This window comes from Poecilia reticulata, chromosome 2 (assembly GCF_904066995.2).
Source record: "Poecilia reticulata chromosome 2, P_reticulata-male-v2, whole genome shotgun sequence".
NCBI lineage: Eukaryota > Metazoa > Chordata > Actinopteri > Cyprinodontiformes > Poeciliidae > Poecilia > Poecilia reticulata.
The window spans coordinates 17,649,021-17,672,612 of NC_088831.1; the positions used below are offsets into that span (position 1 = coordinate 17,649,021).

Below are 23,592 nucleotides of genomic sequence, written 5' to 3' on the forward strand. Positions count from 1 at the left end.
CAGTGTCAGATCGTAGGACATCCACAGTTCACTGACAGACTAATGACTGTCCCCTCAGGCACATCAACCCGTGGCACATTTAGGCAAACTCTGACTATAAAGCGTCTCTTGGTTACAGAGCAGAGCGCCTCTGGGCAGCAGCTTGCCACTTAGATTCAGACGGGCTAATGAAGCTGCAGCTTGTTTTGACAAGGGATCATGTTTTGATACAGTTACTCTGATTCCTCCATGCTGAACAGGGCTTAGGATAAGTTCACATTTTGATTTTAAAAAGGTATTATTTCCATTTGCAGATTATTTCACTTATGGGAAAAAGGAATTATTAATTTAAACAACCTAATTTCTTGATGAAAAGTTACTTTTAAGTTAGTTTTGTCTTATTTCAAGCGTTTTTAAGCGTATTAAGGAACAAAAATACTTGGCAAGATTTTGTGTTTTTGCAGTGCAGGCTGTAATTCTCTTCTGGTACTGACAGGATACATTATTGGGTTTTTGCTTGAGCTTTAATTAAAAATGTTAAGCATTTACATCAAGAAAAGTATTACTAACTGCAGAATGTAGTAAAACTTTATTGGCTACTAGAAAAACAACAGTGCAAATCGATATGTCAGTAGTATTTCCATAATTATAGAATATATTTCTAAATATGCAGAAAGAAAGTCTCACATATTCTATTTATATAAGGAAAAATGGGCGTGTTTAAATGATTTTACGGTAATTGTGGCTTCATTGAGGTGAGATACTTTTACTTTTTTCCAGAAAGTCTTAGCAACCCTCATGTTCCTGTTCTGTTGGCAGATAATTTTTCTTATTTTAAGTAATGTATAGCTTATTTTGGAACTTTTTGTGAAAGGCGAGTACCTCCTATAAGCATGGTGCAGATGGAGAAGATCTTCTCTGAGTCTGTGTTGGCAGACACGTTCCCGAAGCCCACGCTGGTCAGGCTGCTCAGAGCGAAGTACAGGGCCGTCACGTAGCTGCTCCGGGTCGACGGGCCCCCGCCCAGCATCTTCAGGCCCCCCGATCCTGAAATGTTCCCATAGTCTTGGCTTGAGTTCCAGGGGCCCTGCCCTGCAACCTCTGACCCCGACGCGCTCCACTGGGTGCTGTTGGCTGGGAGGCTGCTCACTGCAGGTGGGGTCTGCGTGGTCAGAGGGGACATGAAGTACGGGGTCCCCAGGCGCTTTGCCAGTTCATAGAGCCAACCTGTGGGGAGAAAAGGGAAAACACAAAATCTTACCACGTATGTTTGTCTCATTTCTAGTGGAAATACCTCAATGCACTTGAAATAAGAAAAACATATCTTAAAAGTAACTTTTCAGCAAGAAATGAGCTTGCTTTAAGTTAATAATTCCTTAATATTGATTTTTTAAAAAGTACAAGTTCCACTAGCAGATTATTTCACTTAAAACATTTTGTTCCATTAATAAAATATTGAATGTATTTTACTGGGATTTTATGTGACAGACGCACACAAAGTAGTGCATAACTCTGAAGTGGAAGGATACGTAATTTTCTCAAATTTTTTCACAAAAGGCGGAGATACTGTAGGTCCAAACAGGCGTTTTGAGCAGCTGAATGGTTGCCATGGAGATTAAAGGATTTCTTAAACATGCATGAAAGATCAAACAACGCTCCAGGTATGTTTTTGATGAATAGATAACATTATAACATGACGTAAAGCCAAAAAACAAAAAATAAATTTTACATAATACTGCCCCTACAAATCTTTATAAATCAAGTAAATAACTGAAGTTTGTGGTTGTAGGACAACAAAATGTGATAAAACTTAAGCGTAGATCAGAAGTGCTAGAAAATGCGTCCAGGATGAGCAATATGAAACGTGCAAAGCATTTAGATAAAGTAAGCAGATGTCCTCAGTGCACAGGAACAAAAGGAAGGAGGAAAACAGTCATTTGCGAGTAAATAAAGGCTGTAATAAAACCCAGCGGAGTCTGTGACAGCAGCAGCACAACGCAGTAGACGGATGTTCTGATAAGAATTACACAGTGCAATATGGATGAGTCTATTTATTGATCCCTGGCATCCAAACCTTCAGGGAGCGGGCTTTTGTTCGCCCGCCAGCATCAATAAGCAGAAGTGACAGCGGAGCTGCGAGCGGATCCCCAGCAGAGCTGCTAAACCGTCAGCATCAGAGGATTTAACACCCGAGTAGTTTCCTGATTACATCGTCATTAGTGCAACTTAACCTCTGCCAAGCTCCGAACACACGGGCCTGACTGGAAGTTTGTCCCACCAAAGCATGTGCAGCTGTGGATTACAACGAGAAAAACCAAAACTGATTACTTGTTTTAATTGAGGACGGTATCAGTGTGTGTGACTTTCAGATTACCGATCAGGTTATCAGCCTGATAGCTGCACAAAACCCGTTCATTTATTAACAGGACCTAAAAGGAAAGTATTCACATGGGTGTTTTATGCTCATTGCTTTTACAAATCAATCACAATCAATAAAATTACTAAGCAAATTCTGTAAAACTGCTATTTCACCTTCGGGATAAATAAAGTATATTCAGATTCTGATGTCAACAACAACAAAAAATTAATGAAAGAGAAATATTTGACGTGAAATAATTGATTGCTAGAATATTCTCCCTATTTAAAGTAACAGATTTGTAAATCTAACTTTCTGAATGAACAGGTTACAAAAGTCAAATCAAATAATAATAATAATAATAATAATAATAATAATAATAATAATAATTAGGAGTTCACTGATTTATCGATACCGATTTTCTTAATTTTGGGAGATCGGTGATCGGCCAATTTTTACATATGAAACCGATCTGATCCACTGATCTTATCTAGCTTGGCAAAGGCCTAAGAATCAACCGCTGTCCTCTTCTGCTCTCCAGTGAGAGGTTTGACTGACAGACCAGCCCACCAAGTTCTGTCTGCACGTTTACAATTAACAATAGTGACCCCACTGTTGCCAACTCAACAGCTTTCTTGCTATATTGAGCAACATTTCAGACAAAAAAAATGGTATTAGCCAAAGTCAGAATCGACAGGTTAAGTTTTTTTAAAAGATCTCGGCGATCGGCCAGAAAACTGCAATCAGTGCACCTCTAACAATAACAACAACAATAATACATCAAATAAATGATTTTTGTCACATTTTATTAATACTGTTTGTTTCTGAACACTCAGCTGTTCCAAACTCGAGAGTCTCATGACGACGCCACAGGAAATATAATAGTTTTTCTTTTTCCTCTGCTACATTATATTACTCTGTCATCTTGAGATTTCTTTATTAATATTATTGGTTTTCAAACAAAGAAAAACAAAAAAAAAATTCACATGCTATTAAAAAACAAGCATGCACAGTAGATACAAACTGACTGGATATTACTACTTGATGAAGTAATATTTGCTTATAGGAGACTTTTTTTATGTCAGATTAAAACATTTATGGACTGCTGACATACTAATGTAAAAGCTCTTGTATATAACAAAGCACAGAAATGACATCAATCTACCTTACATAATAACCAAACATTCTGGCCAGGAAAACCTTAAAAAATGAAAAACCTCAGTCTGTAACGGGTGTTGCACAGTGGAACAGCTGGCATGACTGTTTCCTTGGAGGAAGAAGTTTTTTCTGCATGGGATTTACATGTTCTCTCTATGTGTGTGTGTGTGTGTGTGTGTGTGGGGGGGGGGGGTTAACTGTGCATGTGTTTTTTCTTCATCCCACAGTCCAAAAGCATGACTGCTAGATTAATTGACCTCTCTAAATTATGCTTAGGTATGAGTGTGTGTGTGTGTGTGTGTGTGTGTGTGTGTGTGTGTGTGTGTGTGTGTGTGTGTGTGTGTGTGTGTGTGTGTGTGTGTGTGTGTGTGTGTGCGTGTGTGTGTGCCCTGTGATGGACTTGTGGCCTGTCCAGAGAGTACCCTGCCTGTCTGCTTTGGGTAATAATGTGATTTATTTATTTTTTCAAACCAGCTGGACGAGAGAAACATAGAACCACAAACTACAGAGTAAATCCAGATGAGCATTTCGCTGCACCTCCTCTGGCTTCTCTGACAGCCTGAGATCCTTGAGACACAAAGTCAGCTTAAGCAAAACAACAGGCCTCATCAGTCAGGATCCAGCATTCTTCTGCAGCAGCTGACGGATCAGCTTTGCAGCCTGGACTGCTTCCACTGCAGACTGTCAACTGGACTGAGATCCAGACTGTTTGCTGACAAAACCATGGACCAGATCTGCCTTTTCTAAAAGAAAGGTTTAAGCTGCAGCTGTGTTTCCATTAACCATAGAACTGCACAAATCGAAATTGCCTAAATAAATTCTCTTAACAGAAGCACATCAATTTGAGAAAAAAAAACTCATGTTCTTAGGCTGACTACAGTTTCCCAAAAACGTAGCCGCTCCCACAGATGAGGAGCTTGTTGCTCCAACAGCCGAATAAGACGCCGACGTCTCCTCTGATTGGCTGACTGAATTATGAACATATCTGTTTACATCCGTCGCTGCCATCATTTTTAATGACTTATTGTGTGAACAAATTTATTCACGTGCAATCTTAATTTAATGTCTTATTTAATGGAAATACTGCACTTGGTTTTTTTTTGGTGGAAAACAGACAAAGATTTTTGCACACCTGTATGAAATTAGTGCACTCTGCTTTACAACTCAGGCGCGTAAATATATATAGCCGTTTTCGCACTGCAAGGAACGGAACAGTACGGTTCCAGCCGCACTGCAGCCCTGGTGTGTTTGCATATACACCAATGGCGCCATCGAAGCTGTACCTGATGTCATTATATTTGAAACTAAACAATGGTTTCGATGTAACGGCCGAAGCCTTTTCCTCAAAGATGCGGCGGAAAACTTTCTCTTTCCTTGTTGACCGATCTAGCTCATTCTGTACTCGTTCATCAGCGAATAAGCAGAGGAAAAAAAATACCTCATCATTAGACCAGGTGATTGCACTATATTGAGACGAATCCATTGCTAATTAAAACTAATAATAAACATATTGAAAAGAGCACTCTTTACAAAATACAGTTTAGTGAGAGCCAGCTGTCAACGGAAAATCAGCGTCTGACTCCATAACAACCAGCGGCCAATCAGCTGCTGATTCTAAGCAGAACCGGGTCTGCCTCTGTTCGTGGTGCTGACAGAGGCCACCTAACTGTCCCTCTAGTTAGGTGGAGTAAACTTTCTCTCTCAGCTGTCTGTGTGCTGAAAGCTGTTCCGTACTTGGCTGTTCCAGTATGAATCTCCACATATTGCTTTCAGGTCCAACATGTCCTGTTGGCTCATTTCCTGTTGGAATTTAACACACTGTCTTTTTTTACACCTCTGTCAGATAAGCTTACAACCAATCTTTCCACTACATTTTTGCTCAGTTAATTATCACCTTGTATCTAATTATGTACTGTCTACATACACCGTGCGCTCACTGGTTGCCAGATTTTTTCCCAAATCTAGTTCTCGACCTTTTTAGAGGTACGATAAAAATCTCCTCTCATCCAGTGCAGTCTCGTTTTCTGTGGTTCTTTCCTGTTACTGTCAACATGTAGCTCTCTGCTGAAGTGAGCTTATGCTGCTGTATTTAGTTTATGAAGTGAGTGCTTCATTTGACATGTGGTCCATTTAGAAGTTAGAACAAAGGTTTTAAATACTGATTTAGAAAATAGATTCCATATTTTATTAAAAGTTAAAAGACAACTGTTTATTTTGAGTTCATTTTGTAGCATAATCGAGTAATTACGTTATCTTCAATTGCTATAAAAATGATATACGTATTAAATACGTCTTAAAAGATATTTAACTTTATATTTTAACACCTCGAAAGTGGGCCTCTGTCTCTTTAAGAAACTCCTGCTCTTTCTGAAACTCCACCTTCATCACAACATGGTTCCTCTATTAACCTTTTAACAAAGCTTTTTAGCAGTGTTGCATTGAGAAGTAGCTCCTATAATGAGGTCAGCAGATGTGCAGTTCCACCAGATGTTTGCCAATTGCTGCTGGTTAGTCTGAAGGAGCTGAGTGGGGCAGCTCCCACAGGAAAGATGAATTGTTGCCATGGAAGATCCATGGATTTCTCAAACATGCATGAAAGAATCAAAGCAACATTTAAGGTATGTTCTTGATGAGGGACTAATATTACAACATGATGTAAAGCTGAAAAAGTTGATTTTACACAATACCGTCCCTTTAACAGGTGGAAACCTATAGCGATGTCGGGTTAGACCAGACCTGTCACAATAACACATTTTGCTGGACGACAAATTGTCCAAGAAGTTGTCGAGATGAACGATAATATTGCTGTTTTGAGATCATTTCCAGCAACAACACATTCTTACAGATCAATAAACATTCAATTTTGATGAACATTTACCACTGAAACTGGAAAACACTTTAAATATCCAGAATAAATAAACAAAACAGACACAACAAATAAAATGGATCCTGTATTCTCTGGTTGAGACTAAAACACCAGACTGAAGACATCCAGTTTTTTGGTAGAAAAAGAGAAAAACGATAAATTATAAATTGAATTTGTTTTAATTTATCATGCGATTAATTGATTTGTTGAGTATTATGACATGCCTGGGTCAGAGGTCACCTAAAGTGTTGCAGATTTGAGGAGAAAATGTTTCTTTCAGTTTTTCGAGGGTGTGAGAGTCGACTCTGAGTTGAAATGAAATCTTGGAGGCTTGGGGGAAAAAAATGTTTTGTGACCACCTGTGGATGAAAGTCAAATCACAGTTCCTTCATATTTCTGTGCACCAATCCCTCCTGCCACTTCCATCTGTTTTTGAAAGGGACAAAATCCACATCCCAAGACGTGTCTCCTATATCACACAGGATGTATTGCTTCTCCACTGGCTGAGTGAACTCTCAACCACACTCTGCAGCTCTGCAGTCTGTAAATTATTGACGTGAAGACACAGCAGCAGCAGAATGCTGCCCAGTGACTGACAGACTGAACAGTCCAGCGTATGCTTGCTCTGATATCAGTCCTCCATTGTGAATCTCAGCTGGTGGCACGTAAAGGTCAGGCCGCAGGCTGCTCTTTGTTGTCCCCTGGATTGCCTCGGCCTTTCTGAATGGTCAATTGAGGCTCTGCTGACATGAACCGACTGCAGTGCTGCAGCGCGCCACCGCTCCGCTGAAAGGATAATGACAGACCGTCGGTGCGAACGGATGAGATGAGAGATCGAGAGAGGACGATACGGCGGGATGCGCTGAAATCAGAGAAGGAAAGGAAAACGCGGCGCGATGTAGTCCACAGATCAGAGAATAAACTCATTTTTAGCGTCTCTCGTGTTCCTCGTGTCGCTGCTAAATATAAAAGAGAAACATAAAGCTTGAGTGTCGCCTGAGGTCACAGTCAAAATGATTAAAGTTTGCTCCTTTGCCCTTGGAAACTCCCTGTCTGTGTGTCTGTACATGTTCATCAGACTGTGAGTCAGGGTTTCACACCGCCTGCAGGACTTCACGTTCTCCACTGAGACGCTTGTGGAATTATAAAGTTTGAACTACAGATTCTTGATTTGTCTGTAAAGCAAGTCGAATGTAGCTGAGAAGCAGGACTGAGCAGGACTTTAGGGAGGAACGCAAAACAGACTGAGCTAATCACAAAACAATGCTCATTGAAGGAGGACAAAAAAAAAAACCTAATAAAAAGTTACAAACGATGCTTTGCAAACAAAGGGGAAAAAAAGACTAAAAATGTTAAGGGAGGATTTTTCCACAACTGCCTTTTCAAACACAAAAAACAAAGTAAAAGAAAGTAGGGCTGGACGGTATGAGTGAAAAACGTAGAAGATGTAAGTCTGCCATATCAGTCAATGTCAATAACTCTGGGTTACGAAAAGTATTTTTTGGAAGTTTTCTATGTATTTTCAACTGAATTATGACTATTTTGCACCACTGAATCCAAACATGACATCCATTTTTCTCAAGCAGGTGAGGTTTTTATTCTAATTTGGTTTAGAGAAATCTGATCTTCTTACTAAACTGATGATATTTTTGTGACATTATTAGTTCATTTTCATTAATGTTTCTCATCCAAAAAAGGTTTTAGGACAGAAATCTTTCTGTGTTATCGTCTGATAGCACACTGTGGTAGACATGTGTACAGCCTGTTACTGTTTAATGATTATTATCGATTAAATGCAAGTTCTCACTTTAAGGGAAGAACACATCGGACGTGTTGCCGTGCGTCTCGTTAATGGACACGCCCCAACTGGTGCCTTGAGCACCCATGAGGATGTTTGTGCTGAAACACACCAGACTGCTGCACTTCAGCCCCGGGCTGTTCAATACAAAATAGTAGGAGTGTTTTTTTGTGTGTGTGTGTTGCCCCTCAGACCTCAACAATAAAAATGAAAGGCTGATGGTTTAGTCAGCCATCAGGATTAGAATGCATATGTTGAGTCATGTCTGCACGGCCGGTTCTCCAGTAATTGCTCCACACAGGCACAACAGAGAGGAGGAGTGTGTGGGAGGAGTTCATGAAAAAACATTCAGACGTTGTGCCTCCTTTAGTTTTTTTTTTGTTTTGTTTTTGTAATTGCACCAGCAAACACAGCCAAGATTTATTTAATTTATGTGAGCAAAGTTTTTATCAGACGGTTTTCCTTATATAAAATCAGGATTTTACTATAGAAGAGAATAGATCTCTAACATTCTTTCAATGTGACCAAGATTAGAAATGCAATTATAAAAACTTGCCTTTTGAGAACAAATGGATGAAAAGCAATGATAAATGATGAAAAGGAATGTTGCCCACCTATTATTTGTGTGAATACAATAAAACTGACAAAGAAAAATACCAGCGCTACTGGTCAATGTGTTTTTCATGCTAATTATCACATCACTTCCTGTTTTTGGGCAATTTTATGAAAAGAATGATAAATGATTATGGGTCTGTTCATTTAGGGTTGTTAAAGGTTGAAACACATAAACAGTTTCATCAGATTTGATCTTTGAGGCAGTTTTTAAAACTTTGATCCTGCACAACACTGGATGTTAAAGCGTACAGCGGAGGCTCTCGCTTTGATGAGGATGATTTATATTGTGAACATGTAAGCAGCAAATGTCAACAGGGTAAAAATAGGATAAGAACAAGAAAATAAAAATAGGAATAATCATCAACATAAAAATAACATTTTAATGTTCAGTTGGAGTAGAAATAACTCAATTCTTATTAAATTAAACCCCCAGTTGACTCATCAAGCTAATACACAGTCAATTTCAGCGTAGAAAGTAGAATTCAAATGCTTCCCATTTATATATAATTTGTCCTCTATATCACAATTATCCATTCTGCATTTTCCAAAAATGTCCAATTGATTTGTTGCTATGCAGTCTACAGCATTTATGCTAACTATGTTCAGTCAAAGGAGTTTAAGTTTGTAGCTGCACAGGAAGGAAGTTTTATGGTGCATTCATCGTTAAGCTTTCAACATTTGAGCAGCCAAATCAACTTTTCTAAAGCTCTATCATGTTATAATGATATTCCTTCATCAAAAATATACATGGAGTGTTGCCTTTATTCTTTCATGTTTGAGAAATCCTTTAGTCTCCATGGCAGCCAACTGTGCAAAGCGCCTGGTTGGACCTTGTACCGCCTTTGAGAACGAAACTCCTCCTCTGAGTTTCCAGGCTTCTGAGCTTCCGCCTTACAGAGCCTCTCCTGACTCATATCACCTCCAATGAGCTCCTTCAGACTAGCCAGGAGCAATTAGCAAACACCTGGTGAAACTGTGCATCAGCTGAGCTCATTATAGGAGCTACTACTCAGTGAAACGCTGGTAAAAATGTTGTTAAAGGGTTAATAGAGGAGCCATGTTGTGATGACTTTCTGTAGGGGGAGTTTCAGAAAGATCAGAAGTTTCTTAAAGGGACAGAGATGCAATTTCAAGGCGTCAAGTAACAAAGTCAAATTTCTTTTAAGCCATATTTCATATATGCCACATCTTTGTAACAGTTCAAGGTAATATAGTTACTTGATTGTGCTATAAAATGCCACTGTGCACCTGAAAAATATACTGCTCAAAAAAATAAAGGGAACACTTAAAAAACACAATATAACTCTAAGTAAATCAAACTTCTGTGAAATCAAACTGTCCACTTAGGAAACAACACTGATTGACAATCAATTTCACCTGCTGTTGTGCAAATGGAATAGACAATAGATGGAAATTATTGGCAATTATATTTCATTCATTCAGATCTAGGATGTGTTATTTGAGTGTTCCCTTTATTTTATTTTTTTGAGCAGTGTACATAACACTGCCCCTTTAAATTTGTAAAATGTGTGAAAACCATGTCTCATTTTTCTTCCCCCATCAGAATATGGTTTAGCATTGGCCAAGCGCATATAATTCTAATAAAACACATCCAACATATACATATGTTTTTGCAAGGAACTGTATGTAAGTTAGAACCGAAGAACAAACATGCATGGATAGTAAAAGTGCCCACTCACCGATGTCCGAGGAGCCCAAGCTTTCGATCTCCTTACGGCCGATGTAGTACCAGACACAGGCCATCCAGTGGGCCAGCAAGGCAAACATGGACATGAGCAGAGTCAGAACCACGGCGCTGTACTGCGAGTAGCGCTCCAGCTTCTGCAGCAGCCGCAGCAGCCGCAGCAGCCGGACAGTCTTCAGCAGGTGGACCCTGAAGTTCTGCACACAGGGGCACAACGAGAGGTCAAAAGGTCAGTCTGAAGAACAAACAAGTGTTCTAGAGCAGAGGAATGGCAACTATTTTATTTATCTATCCGCTGGATCTCTAAATTTGTTGTTGATAGAGAATCCAACATTTTTCAGCTTCTAATGAAACTGAACAATGAGTCAGTTAGCACTAAGCTGGACTAATTTAGCCCTCAGTTCATGACCTTTTAGAATTCTTTGCAGGTGAGAGAAACTAATTAGAGAGGAAATGTGTTTGTGTAAAACAGCAATATGAAAGAAAGGATGATCCAATCATTTGAGAAAATGGGACTGTGCAAATGAATTAAATAACAGTCAAGAGATTGTCTTTTGTAAAAAAATAAATAAATAAATCAAATAAAATTAATAATATTTGTAGAGGTTTTGGTTACACAAGTGAACTCACCACAGTGACGTTGAAAGCGTAAAGCAGGTCAAAGGGCAGGGCAGCAACAAGGTCAACAAAGAGCCAGGTGGTGACGTAGTGGACACAGATGGAGCGGGCGTCGTAGACCACCTGACCTGACGTGCTCACAAAGGTTGTACGAAAGTTCAGCACGATGTCTGAGGACGACAACAACATGCTGTTAAAAAACACAGATATGTGCCAACAATGGAGCAGCATTCTGTTAACCTTTTAAGCCATAAATTTAAAATCTCCGCCTGGATATTTTTGCTCATTTACTGTTTATTTCTATCATAGCTGAATAGAATCTAGAAGCATTCATTTAAAAGACAAACTGGAACAACACTGCTGCCCAAAACTTTATGAGTATGGTGATTTATATTTCCATTCAGCTAAAACTTTTCCATCTTTCTTCTTTTCGGTACGAGTAGATTTTATTCATCAGCAGCTGGACAGGAAGGTTGTAGTTTCTGCATTTAGTCTGTAGGCTGATATCTCAAAAGACGTAGGCAAAACATCACTGACGTTGTGATTCTGTTATCTAAGTTACATAATGATGCCTTCAGTGTAGACTCTTAGCTTCAGTTTAGAGACATGCACATGCTAATGGCAATTTATATCCACACTTTATGTTGTGGGTTTCCATTTGTTAAAGCAAAGGAAAAAAAACAACAACGTGTATGTTCTGTTTTTACACAAACTTTTATTTATTTGAAACTTTTTCATTATTTCTGTTGAGCAATGCCTGAACGCCGGCATCAGTAAACAAGCAAGTCCTCATTAGGACGAAAGCCAGAGGGTGGTGAAGCAATTCTGGTGCAGCGTGAACTTCTACTCTTCAGCAACACAACTGTCACGTTTCAGCTTTTAGTGATTTATATGAGCTCAGACTCAGGTTGAAGACACAACCTCAATCCGTTTTTAAAGTAAGAATTCGGTGCACTATTTTGAATTTATTGTAAGTAATGAGTCGAGTGAATGTGACCTCAGACACAAACAAACACCACCAAATTATTATTATTATTATTGATTTCACCACTCCTCACGACAGAATTGTGATGAATTCAGGAAGTCATCACAACATGGCTCCTCCTGTAGCAACATCAGAACGCGTGACTTGCGTGATGCAAAAAAAAAAAAAGTGTTTCCATTGCAGTTTCGCTAAATAGATCTATTCTGATGCTGCTGAAAAACCACCTCCTTCCAGGACAAAAACGTTTTTATTGAAAAGCGTGGATTTGTTCGAAATGACTGCGTTTCCGTCAAGCAAATTTATTTTAGTAATCTCAGTAAACCCTCCCACTGTCTTAAAAGACGAGGGTCATTCAGACCCCACAAGCTTTTTTACTCTGCACGCAGTCCAGCGGGGTCGTACTGACCCTGCGTGCAATTTTACAAGGTCTTTTTTGGAAAATCGCAGCCCCGCTGTCAGACTGTGACATTTTCCTAACAACATCAGAGGGTTAATGGAAACTCAGCTAACGAGAGCCGATTTCTGCACTTCAGACGAAGTATGAGTCCACTGGACCTACGTGAGAGAGAAGCTTGTCAGTTTCTTTGACCAAAATTAATATTAACTCAAAGAACAATATACAGAAGCGAGACTTCAAGAACACGTCAGCTTTAGGTCATTTAGTAGAAACGTTTACGGACATGCCACCGTATCGAGAGGTAACAATAGCACACCTCTGATCAGGACTTTATATCCTTTTTTGGCTATTCAAATATTCACAGAATCTCAACTGCTCATTATCCTTCAAAGTGCAACTCTGTTTGCTGAGCATAAACAGGAAGTGAGTGAAGGCGGTTAGTCTGCCATCTGCTCACTTTTACGACACTTACATTTCTTTATTAAAAGCATAAATTAACCTGACGGAACAACTTAAACAGGCCGTCTGCAGAATGAACGGGTGAACTGAGAGTATTGATCAGCAGGCTTGGCCTATTTGTCCTAACGAATGGGATATTGATTGACAGGAGTTACACATCTCACCGCAGTTGGTTTCCATAAATCCAACGGTGAACTTTCAGGACGAGGGCTCAAGTTGTTATTTATGATTTTTCCAATAAAACTAATTGTGCGCTGAAGAGATCTCACGCTCGCAGTTAGGCCGACAGGAACAAAGAGGCATGCCGGTTTCTTGGAAAAAGAGTCGGCAGCGAGAAGTAATGACCTGATGTAAATGGCTCATATCCTCTTACTGCATCATGCATCATTAAAAAGCTTTACAGGTTTTGGAGATGGAGGATTATTGGCTGACCTCCAACCGGCGGGAGGCTAACACAACCACCAACAATGTTCTGCCAGCCGGTTTCATATCAGTCAGGATCTAAAGGTTCATGTTGCTTCCTTTTACTGCTCACTTCACCAACGCTGAAATAAAATTCCTGGAACTATGCAGGCAGAGGAAAGTGTAAAAACTAAAGTGTCAACTCAAACTTTTCTAAACTTTCTTAACCCTGACTTCTTATTCCACCTTAAATCAGATCATGTTTGTTCATTTCATTTGTTGTTAACCTTTTAACTGTTGACATTTTCAGTACAGTTGCATTGACTATTTTATACTGTTTGACAATACTGCTTTAGATTATTGATCATGTTGGAATGTGACTGACTTATTCTAAACTATCTGCAGAAACGCTGAACAGATAGCTGCCTGGTTTCTCCCGGCAACAGATCTCTTTTTCTAAGAAAGTCCTAATCCCTCTAAACACCATCCTGCTGCTGGACTCTGCTCTAATGTCTTCTCCTTGACTTTTTGATCTTTCTATTGTGGCAATAAATATTCCTTTTAAATCTGAGGAAAGCAACAGCGAGCACAACTTCTGTACAGAAATGAAAGAGGATTAGGTTTGTTCCTCGCATTAACTAACTAGCAAAGGGGATAAAAAACATAACATTAGTTATTGGCCTTAATATGACATACTGCCATTGATTGATTGATTAATCATTTAGCTTTAGCATTACTCAACACACACACACAGCTTGTTTGGAACAAATCAGCAACGTCTTGTGACTTTTGGCTCTGGCTAATTACTGAACATGACACAGACCTGCAGCCCGACTCAGCAGCTGCTCTCCCCTCTGTGATCAGACCCACGGCTGTAAAAGTTTATCTATACGCTCGTGGTGTGTTTGATGACGGCTTGGAAAATCACGTTACCACATCTTCACTGAAACATTGACCAATATATTTGACGTGTAATTGATCATTTTGATGATGGCACTCGACGAAATGTAACGTCTGTTTCTGTACTGGTGACTGTATGATGTTTTTATGACTTTATATTTTTGTGTTTTAATCACGTAAAAGGCTTGAAACTGCCGTGTTGCTGAAAGTGACCAATCGAACTAAATCTGTAGGAGATAAACATGAGCGAGTATTTGTTATTGACCTCATTATACACACACACACACATATATATATATATATATTTATTTTTTATTTTATTTTATTTTTTATTGAGTTGATTCTCACCTAAAATGAAAAGAATCTCCACCAGGATGTCGCTGACACTGGGTGGATTTCTCGAGGTGCCGCCTTCGTCCCGCCCTCCACTGAAGCAGACGTTGTAGGGAACGGTGACGGCCACGTAGAAGGTCGCCAGCAGAATCAGCCAGTCCCAGCCGGCCTTGAAGGTGCCATAGTGGAGCAGGATGAAGCGGGACTTCTGGATGGCTGCTACTTTGTACTCTGGGATCGGAGGTTTCTGCCCAAACATGTTCTGTATCGGATCAAAGGAACACGGTTGTTAGCGGCAACATCACGTCGGGGCCTCGACTCACCTCTTTTACTTCCTGCTCGCAAGTTTTCTTTCCAAAAGTTGATCAACGATGGAACGTGATCTTCTTTCTGTTATACGGCTGCCAAAAACACACCCAGTCATTTGCGCTGAATTTAATCATGAGTTTGTGTAAAGCACAGAACAAATTAGGTCAGATACTTTGGGAAAAGGCCTCTGCTGGTGTCTTCAAATAACTTCCAACTTTCAGCATTTCCATACAAATAGAAACTAAAACCCCATCTGACTTTCACATGTTCTGAAAAACCCCAAACCGAACAAAAACAGGATAAAAATAGTATGCAGCTCTCTTCTATTTACAAAAAACGTTTGTAAAAATCTAAACACACCTCAAAAACTATAGAATTGTGGAAATGATACAAAACACAATCTTTTTTTATTATTATTATTAAGACTGCATGCTTATAATTTGTCCTGATTTAATTTAAAGATCAAGTGTTTGTTCAGCCTAATATTAAGGTTTTAGAATGAGACTTTCTAAAACCTTTCAGATCTGGGCCGCATGTTATTGTTATCCTATATGTTTTTACTTTGAAACTACATTTGCAGATTATAGCCGTACTAAGAGGCTGCAGAAGATACCGGGATCAAAGTATACCCAGGGTTTAAAAAGTTTGAAGTTGCTAAATGTCCTGTCTGGCTGTCCTTGGGGTTTAAACTCCTTTAAGTGAAGGCAGAGGAAGTGCTGGAGTCTTGATGGAGCGCTGCCTCACCTTCACCTGTTGATTTTGGTGATCAGGAAACATTTTGTAAAAAGAGGTTAGCTTTGCCTTGGATGTTGTCTACGAATGACGTCAGAAGACAGGGAGTCTTCTGCTGCTGTTTTCTGTTAAACTGTGTTCATTATTTCTTTCTTCTCTAATCCAGGGGTGTCAAACTCAATTTCACCGAGGGCCACGTCAGCATATTGGCCACCCTCAACGGGCCACACTGACGTTACAAATCAGGAGTTCCCAGGTCCAGTCCTCCAGACTGCAACTTTTAGATGCATCCCTGCTAAAACACACCCCAGACTAAAGGTTGACTTCCCTCATCAGCAGCAACTCAGTTCTGTAAAGGCTTTTAATGAGTCAATGGTCCAGGAGTGTTAGAGAAGGAACACATCTAAAGTTGCAGATGGTAGCTCTGGAAAACTAGTCTTGGGCAGCCCTAGCATAAATGTATGAAAATACATGAATTAAAATAAATTAAACACCTCATATTGTTAAATAACTGATTTTATGTATTGAAGTTTTAAATATTGCATTTGAGTTTGCATGGATGTAAAATTACTGCTCAGTTTAAAAAATTACACTATTTAAATCAGTGTTTAAAGGGAAGCAAACAAATAATAAAAACAAGTTTTGATGTTAACTCTCAACTTCATTACATCCAAGTGTTACATTACATTACCTATCAGAGAAAACTAAAGAAAATGCAACGTTGTGTTAATCCATTTGAGGAGCCGGCAGTTTATCTTGAGGAAATAAATGACGACGCAGAAGTTAATTAGACTGTAACATGCGCAGTCCGCTGCTCAACCACTGCGGAAGCGGCTCCGCCGCTGCGAAGAATTAGAAACCGCTGGAAGTAACTCATCCAGAAGATTTAACACATGGAGCAGTGGTTCTTAAGCTTTTTTTGAGGTACCGAACCCCCCAGTTACATATGCGCATTCACCGAACCCTTCTTATCTCTCAACACCCTCTCTCCCCGACACACAAAATACTCGGCGGTATTCTGATTTAGTAATGTAATTATATTAGCTGTGTTACCACCCCCACGCCACTAGAGGCAGTAGTAACCCCGAAAAGATGCAACTAACTTCAAATCCATGCTGAGAGTGGAACTCCTTCAATCAGGGCTCCTCCGCAGCTCTGATTGGCTAAGCAATGTAAGGTGATCCTCTGCATTAAGTGGCGCGTCATCACAAGTGTGTCTTTACCTCCGCGGCAGAGGCTCCACCGAACCCCTGAGACCGACTCATCGAACCCGTGGGGTTCGATCGAACCCAGGTTAAGAACCACTGAAATGGAGCCTTCTGGGTGCATATTACCCAGGAGAGCGGCGTTCTGGAGGAGCTGCAGACGTAACATCTGTTCGTTTCGGAGAAGCGAAACCACGCAAAACAACTAAAACAATCCTGGTAAAAGCGAACACCGGACCGCGCAGGGTAAAATACTCACAGAGTTCTATTTGGATCAGACAGATCCAACTGACTGATGAATTAGCGCAGATTTTTCTGCAGATGGGGACCAGGAGGAAGTGCGTTCCAGCGGGTGAAGTGCTAGTAATTTAAGTGAAGTTAAAGTTTAAGTGAAGTTGCTTAATGGGGCCTCAGTCAGTGGTTTTTGTCACTACGGAGAAAAATGCAGATACATTTATCTGCTTAATTTGTGATGGGATCTGGATTCACGGTGAATATAAACCAAACCGCATAAAATGCGGCTAAATAGCCGATGTTAATATGATTGTAATTTCACGGATAAAAATAGTACATGACCGATATTTTAAAAAAAAAAATGTTGTCGGTCAAGATAACGGATAACACAAAAAGTTTAGCGCGACCTGCCGCCCTGACACCAACTCACACACATCTTCATTCACAGTCTTACTGGTAAATCGATTCTTCTTGTCCTGGACATTTTGATGTTAGCTTGTCGATGTCTCGGTTTTATTCGCTGGGAAAATTAATAAGCAGCTTGAGGCGACTCTGCTGCTCTCTAGTGGCGAGAAGCCGTAATGTTGGCTGGTAACAATCGGAATGCATTACGGGAGATGTAGTTTGTTGTCAATTCGTGCTCAAAACATTTTATGTCAATCATGGGCCAATAAAACGCTGGGGGGCACATAAAATGACAAGGGCCTTGAGTTTGACACATGTGCTCTAATCTATATAGGAGTTCAGATCCACTGCCACCAACCAATAAAAACTCATTTAAGAAGTTTTGTATTTATTTTTATTGCTCCCTCAAATCCCTCCATGACCCTCTATCAGACAGAGTGGGGTTCCACACTCTGCAAAAATAATTCACATTCAGATTTTTAATATCATAAAGAGAACTTCAATATAAAGCACTTTTCAAGTTTTCCCATTACATTTTAAAGAAAAATTCATTCTAAAGAGATAAATATAATAAACAGCTAAACTTTCCAGACAGGTGCAATGTTCCCAAATGTAAATGTCCCAGCAGATTCACTGCATGGTCTGACTGTCCAATGCTCCAGATAAACTGCAAAAAGCGGCTAGAGCTCTATCTAAAACTCCACAGTTATTGATAGGACAATTACACAGAGCATCGCCAAATATGGTTGCAGCGCAGTTTTGCTAACAGAAAGCATTTTCTCTCCAAAACATAGAAAAACATAACGGCAACACAGATTTTGTTTTGAAAAATTGCATCAGACCAATCCACAGAACAGAACCTCTTCTGTGTTTCGTTCAGAACAAAGTGGAGATTTTGGGCCAAGTTTTTTTTAAATTTTTTAAAAAAAATCGAAACACTTCAGGATCATTGACTTGCAGTCATAGTTAACCACAAACTCCACTGGATACCAAGGAAGACGAGAACCAGGGTGATAGTTGTAGGTGGACATTTCAGCAGCAGCAAGATGCACAAAGTTCTGCCAGTTTCTTTATCACCCGATTCAGCAAAATGTGAAGTTCTTTCCACCTGGAGTCAGCCAGATGTGAAAAAAACTTCCCATGTCCTTCAGACCATCTGTTGGGGTTAGTAGAGCTGCTGGCTGCACTGGAGCACACCGACAACTCATGCAAGAAGAAAAAAAAAAAGAAAAAAAAATGAGTTTCTGCTCTGAAACTAAAGCTAATATCACCTTCTTGTGTTTGAATATTTTATCGTCTGCTGCCTCTCAGTCTGACTGAAGAGTTGTTGAAGGTTTAAGAGATTTTAATTAGGCTGAGAGACGAATGAATCCTGAAGAAAAGCATTTTAATATCTCTGACTAAATGATGTCCTCTAGCATCTAATACCACGCGTAAAGCAACGAGGACATAATCTAATTACTGGACGTCTTCAGTTCTTCAGGCGTCAAAGTGTTTATTTGATTCTTATTGTTTAATTAGGAAATATTTATTCCCTTAAACCTGTTAGCGATTAGAGAGGTGAAGTAGACTGGACAAAGCCTTTGCTATGAAAGAAGCTCTTATTTCAGAGAGCATTGTTGAATTTAAGGGTAAAAAGAGCTTTAAGTTAAGGAGGAAAAACTCAGACATTTTCTTTATACTCAGTGAAGAATATAAGTGCAACTGAAAACTGAGTGAAAAAGCTTTTCTTTTACCTGCTTGATGAGTACAGAGCCAGATTTAGAATTCGGCAGAAACAAAAGGCTACGGAGCGCATGAGGAGGACATTTCAGATCTGGGACAATGCAAACTTTTACACAGGACTGGCTAATAACGATGTGTTTCTTCCTCCAAATAAAAAAATCTATTTCTAGATCCTGACTCCCTTCCTTCTCTACGACAGAGAGCCTTGCCTAATGAGATGAACATAATGGAAAAACAATCTTCTCGTCTTATTTAGGCAAACAAGATTACAGATTACTGGTCGAGTTAGACATTATTTATTAGCAAACATTTTTTCTATATTTTGAAAGATAAAACTGATCAACTTTGGAGGATGGTAGATATATATTAGGAAGATAAATGCAGATTGTCCTTGAATTTCTTAATACTCAGGGTCTCCCAGTGTTTAAGGAGAATCTTGCTTTAAGGATGGATAACGGATGAGATGAATAGAATTCTGCCTGATTGGAAACTGTTTGTATTTGGTAACTTCCTAACTTTGTCTTGGTTCTGGTCGTGTACCTGACCTGTTTTCTGTTCTGTCAGGTTCCAAATTCAGTTAAAACATATTTAGACTGATTTTTAATGTTCTCTCTGGATCAGGATTGTGAAGCTCAAGGCTGCTAGCCACATGCAGCTCGAAACAATACTGTCTGGCTGATGAGATAATTTCATAATTCTAGTATTAATGACGGCCCACCAGTAGGTTATACAGCAATCACAAAAACTACACAATCCATAATGCAACAGCGACTTGTGATGAAGACGAGGTCGCAGAAGTCAGCTGGAACCAGGAAGCCCATGGCACTTTACACCTTGCCAAGTAATTATTAATATTTATGCAAGTCTGAACAATGGAGCAAGTGGAGTTGCTCTCTTTCTATCCATCTCCATAACAACCATTAGATGGAAACAATTTAGGCTATTTGGTAACAAGCATTCCTACTGGGTGTCACACAAACCAAAGGATGAGAATGTAGACTGGCACATCATGCTACGGATGTTTTCTCTCACGTGGATGCTCTAGAAGTCTCCCCAACTTCTAGAAAATATTTTTGGGTTGTGGTCAAAAAGTTTTCTAACTGCAGGAGGGTACGTTTGTCTTTTTGATTGCTTTCCGCCCAGCCTTAGATTCTTTTCCTCACAACAAAGCATCAGAGATTTCATCCACGCAGGCGCCGGGAAACTCACATTGTTGATCTTGAGCTTGCTCTTGTCTTGTTTCTGCAGGTGTCCTGACAGCTGATAGAGCACGGCTCGGCTGCGGCGACGGTTGGCGTTGAAGCCTGGGGGGCGAGTTACCTGATGCACCTGCAGGCCCGTCTCCTCATCTGGGGATGAGACAGACGGAGACATGCTGTTTTTCAATCCAAAGGGAGAATTTCAGTCAGTATCTGTCTGCTCCTGTGCATGTTGATTTTTTTAAACAGACTGTTTCTGACCTGGAATCGACGTATTGACAGCGATATTTTAGTGACTGACAGATAATGCGGTTCGACTCAATGACTGTCAACCGTAACAATGATGCAGTGTCGGTGAAACCACCTGTTCTGTTGTTCCCGTACTTCTTTTGTGGTAATCGCTTACCTGATATTGACCTGTGTTCTGCCTCTTCATTGACTGGAGCTGTTGTCAGTGTGCAATTCAAACAGGCTCCATATCTGTGTCCACAGAATGGAATCAATACTAATGACAAACAGCCCACAAAACCTCATTCATGTCATCTTTTCTTTCACATGAACAAAGGTCCCCATGCAGGAAAAAGAAACAAAAGCACACAAATGGATTAACAGGGGGGCTTAGTTTCATAATGGGTAGATTAAGTCATCACCCGGGCAGAAGATATCTTCTTGTTTATTTCATTTCCTATTTGAGATGTTCCCCTGCCCATAATATGCTGTCTTTCTTGGAAAGTACCCACCCATGTAACCAAATCAATTCATTCTCTACAAGTAAATGAAATTTGTTCACGACGTCCAGGAGAGATCCTTAGCATTTTAGACGGTGCAGAAAGAAAGCCTGAGTGGCTGTAGCTGTTTGGTAGAGTGGACGGTATTTTTTACAGACAGTCCCATTTACATATAGGCTAAATCAAGGCCTGTCACAAAGTTTCTTTTTAAAATAAGATATACAATCAACTTCAAATGATACCATAACGTATACATTTTGTATTCACAACACATACATAAAAACCAACTAAATAAAATTGTGAAAAACCTCAACACAAACAAACAACCTAAAATGTATTGGAATTTTAGCAACTTGAATATCCATCTTCTTACACCCTTGTCCCTCAGTGGGGTCGGGAGGGTTGCTGGTGCCTATCTCCAGCTAGCGTACCGGGCGAGAGGCGGGTTCACCCTGGACAGGTCGCCAGTCTGTCACAGGGCAACACAGAGACACACAGGACAAACAACCATGCACACACACACACACACACACCTTACAATTTGGAGCGGCCAATGAACCTAACAGTCATGTTTTCGGACTGTGGGAGGAAACCGGAGTACCTGGAGAAAACCGGGGAGAACATGCAAACTCCATGCAGAAAGACCCAGGCCGGGAATTGAACCCAGAACCTTCTTGCTGCAAGGCAACAGCTCTACCAACTGCGCCACTGTGACAAAGTCTTTATGAAATGGCCTCGGCACTAATAATTAGATAACATTTGTGAATGAACCCTCATCTTCAGTCTATGCTAAAACCTCCATCTAAAAGGATAGAGGGATAGAGGGAGAGAGAGGTAAAAGACAGAAAGGATAACCTATTCTATCCTGCTACACTACCTGTCTAACTGGTTCATTCTTACAAACTGATGTTTGTAAGACAAGAATGAAAAAAGTTTAATTTAAATCTACATTAAAAGCAGAGTCTGTTAATTTAGATTCACAAACTCTACATTCAACGTGTGTGATTCAGGCTTTGACTTTGCCACCCGAGGCTCACATGACCAGCTGAGCCAATCAGGTGCAGGCGACCTTCCAGTCCTATTTACATAGAGTCTTTAAATGAAGGCCTGTCACTAAGTTTTTTTTTTTTTAAATAATGTAAGATATACAATCAACCTCAAAAGGATACCATAATGTATACATTATGTATTTGCAACATAGACATAAAAATGAACAGAACTAAATAAACAAAATAAAACCCCTCAACACAAACAACCTGAAATGTATTGAGCGTTTAGCGGTGCAACTTGAATATACAACTTAGTCAAAATATGAGAACTTATAAAACAATGAAAAAAAACGTAATAAAATTAGGAATTATTTTAAAGTTTTAAGAAGTGGCAATTGTCTATGATGTCTGGCTATTAAAAATGATTTAGTTATGGTCAGTGATGAAATCACAAAATTTAAGCTCTTGTATGGTTAAATCTGTTAATTGTATTCCATGACTGCAAATAAACTACTTTACATGCAGTGGTTAAATGTAGGTCCTTTCATTTTTTCCATTTTCTTTTGTATTGCTTGTCAAAGTGAAACATCTCAAATAAAATACTGTAAATCATCAGATTCTCTTATATAGATTAAAACATTGTGTTGGCTTGAGAGGCCCAGTATTTGAATGGTTTAAATCTTTTTTTAGAAAACAGAACTTTCTCAGTTAATCTTGACCAATGATGTTCTTGGGCCAAAGCTTTAAAATACGGCGTTCCCCAAGGCTCAATTTTAGGTCCCATTTTGTTTATCTTACATTTATTGCCTCTTGGTCAGATTTTCAATAAATTTAACATTTCTTTTCATTGCTTTGCAGATGACGTTCAGATTTATATGCCCCTTAAACTACAAAATGGTAAAAATGAATCTTTTCAGCTACCCATAGATTGTTCAGCTGAAGTCAAATTTTGGATGGAACAAAACTTTCTTCAAATCAATCAGAGTAAAACTCAAGTAATATTATTTGGTCACAGACTTCAGACTACAAATCCAGATATGATTCTTGATTCTTTAGCTCGGTTTTGTCAGACCTCTGCTAGGAATCTTGGTTTCACTTTTGATAGCTCTTTAAAGTTAGATAAACAAGTTGGCTCTGACGTTAAATCAAGTTTTTATCACCTGCGGATTTTAGCAAAAGTTAAATCTTATTTTTGTTTTAAGGAATTTGAAGGACTTATCCAAGCCTTCAATACAATTTGTTTGGATTATTGCAATTCATTATATAAAGGCATGGATAAATCACAGATGCAGCGACTTCAAATGATCCAGAATGCAGCAGCAGGGCTTCTTACAGGAACCAGGAAGAGTGACCATATGAGGCCTACATTGACCTCTTTACACTGGCTGCCCGTCTTTTATCGAATAGATTTTAAGATTCTTTTATTAACTTATGAAGTTTGAAATGGGTTAGCCCCCCCTTATCCTCAGGACCTTTTAAAATGTCATTTGCCACC

The 23,592-nt window shown here is 39.5% G+C and overlaps 1 protein-coding gene across 2 annotated transcripts in view; it reads right to left on the minus strand.

Annotated features, from left to right (window-relative positions):
- Positions 1-23,592, minus strand: part of kcnh3 (potassium voltage-gated channel, subfamily H (eag-related), member 3) — a 169,613-nt gene that overhangs the window by 23,618 nt on the left and 122,403 nt on the right. For both annotated transcript variants that reach the window (XM_008437609.3, XM_017302023.2), the window contains exons 4-8: positions 20,391-20,530; positions 14,587-14,833; positions 11,108-11,265; positions 10,473-10,674; positions 862-1,206 (exon numbers count right to left, since the gene is read on the minus strand). In XM_008437609.3, coding sequence (XP_008435831.1) covers positions 862-1,206; positions 10,473-10,674; positions 11,108-11,265; positions 14,587-14,833; positions 20,391-20,530 — 1,092 coding nt within the window. The remainder of the gene's footprint in view (positions 1-861; positions 1,207-10,472; positions 10,675-11,107; positions 11,266-14,586; positions 14,834-20,390; positions 20,531-23,592) is intronic.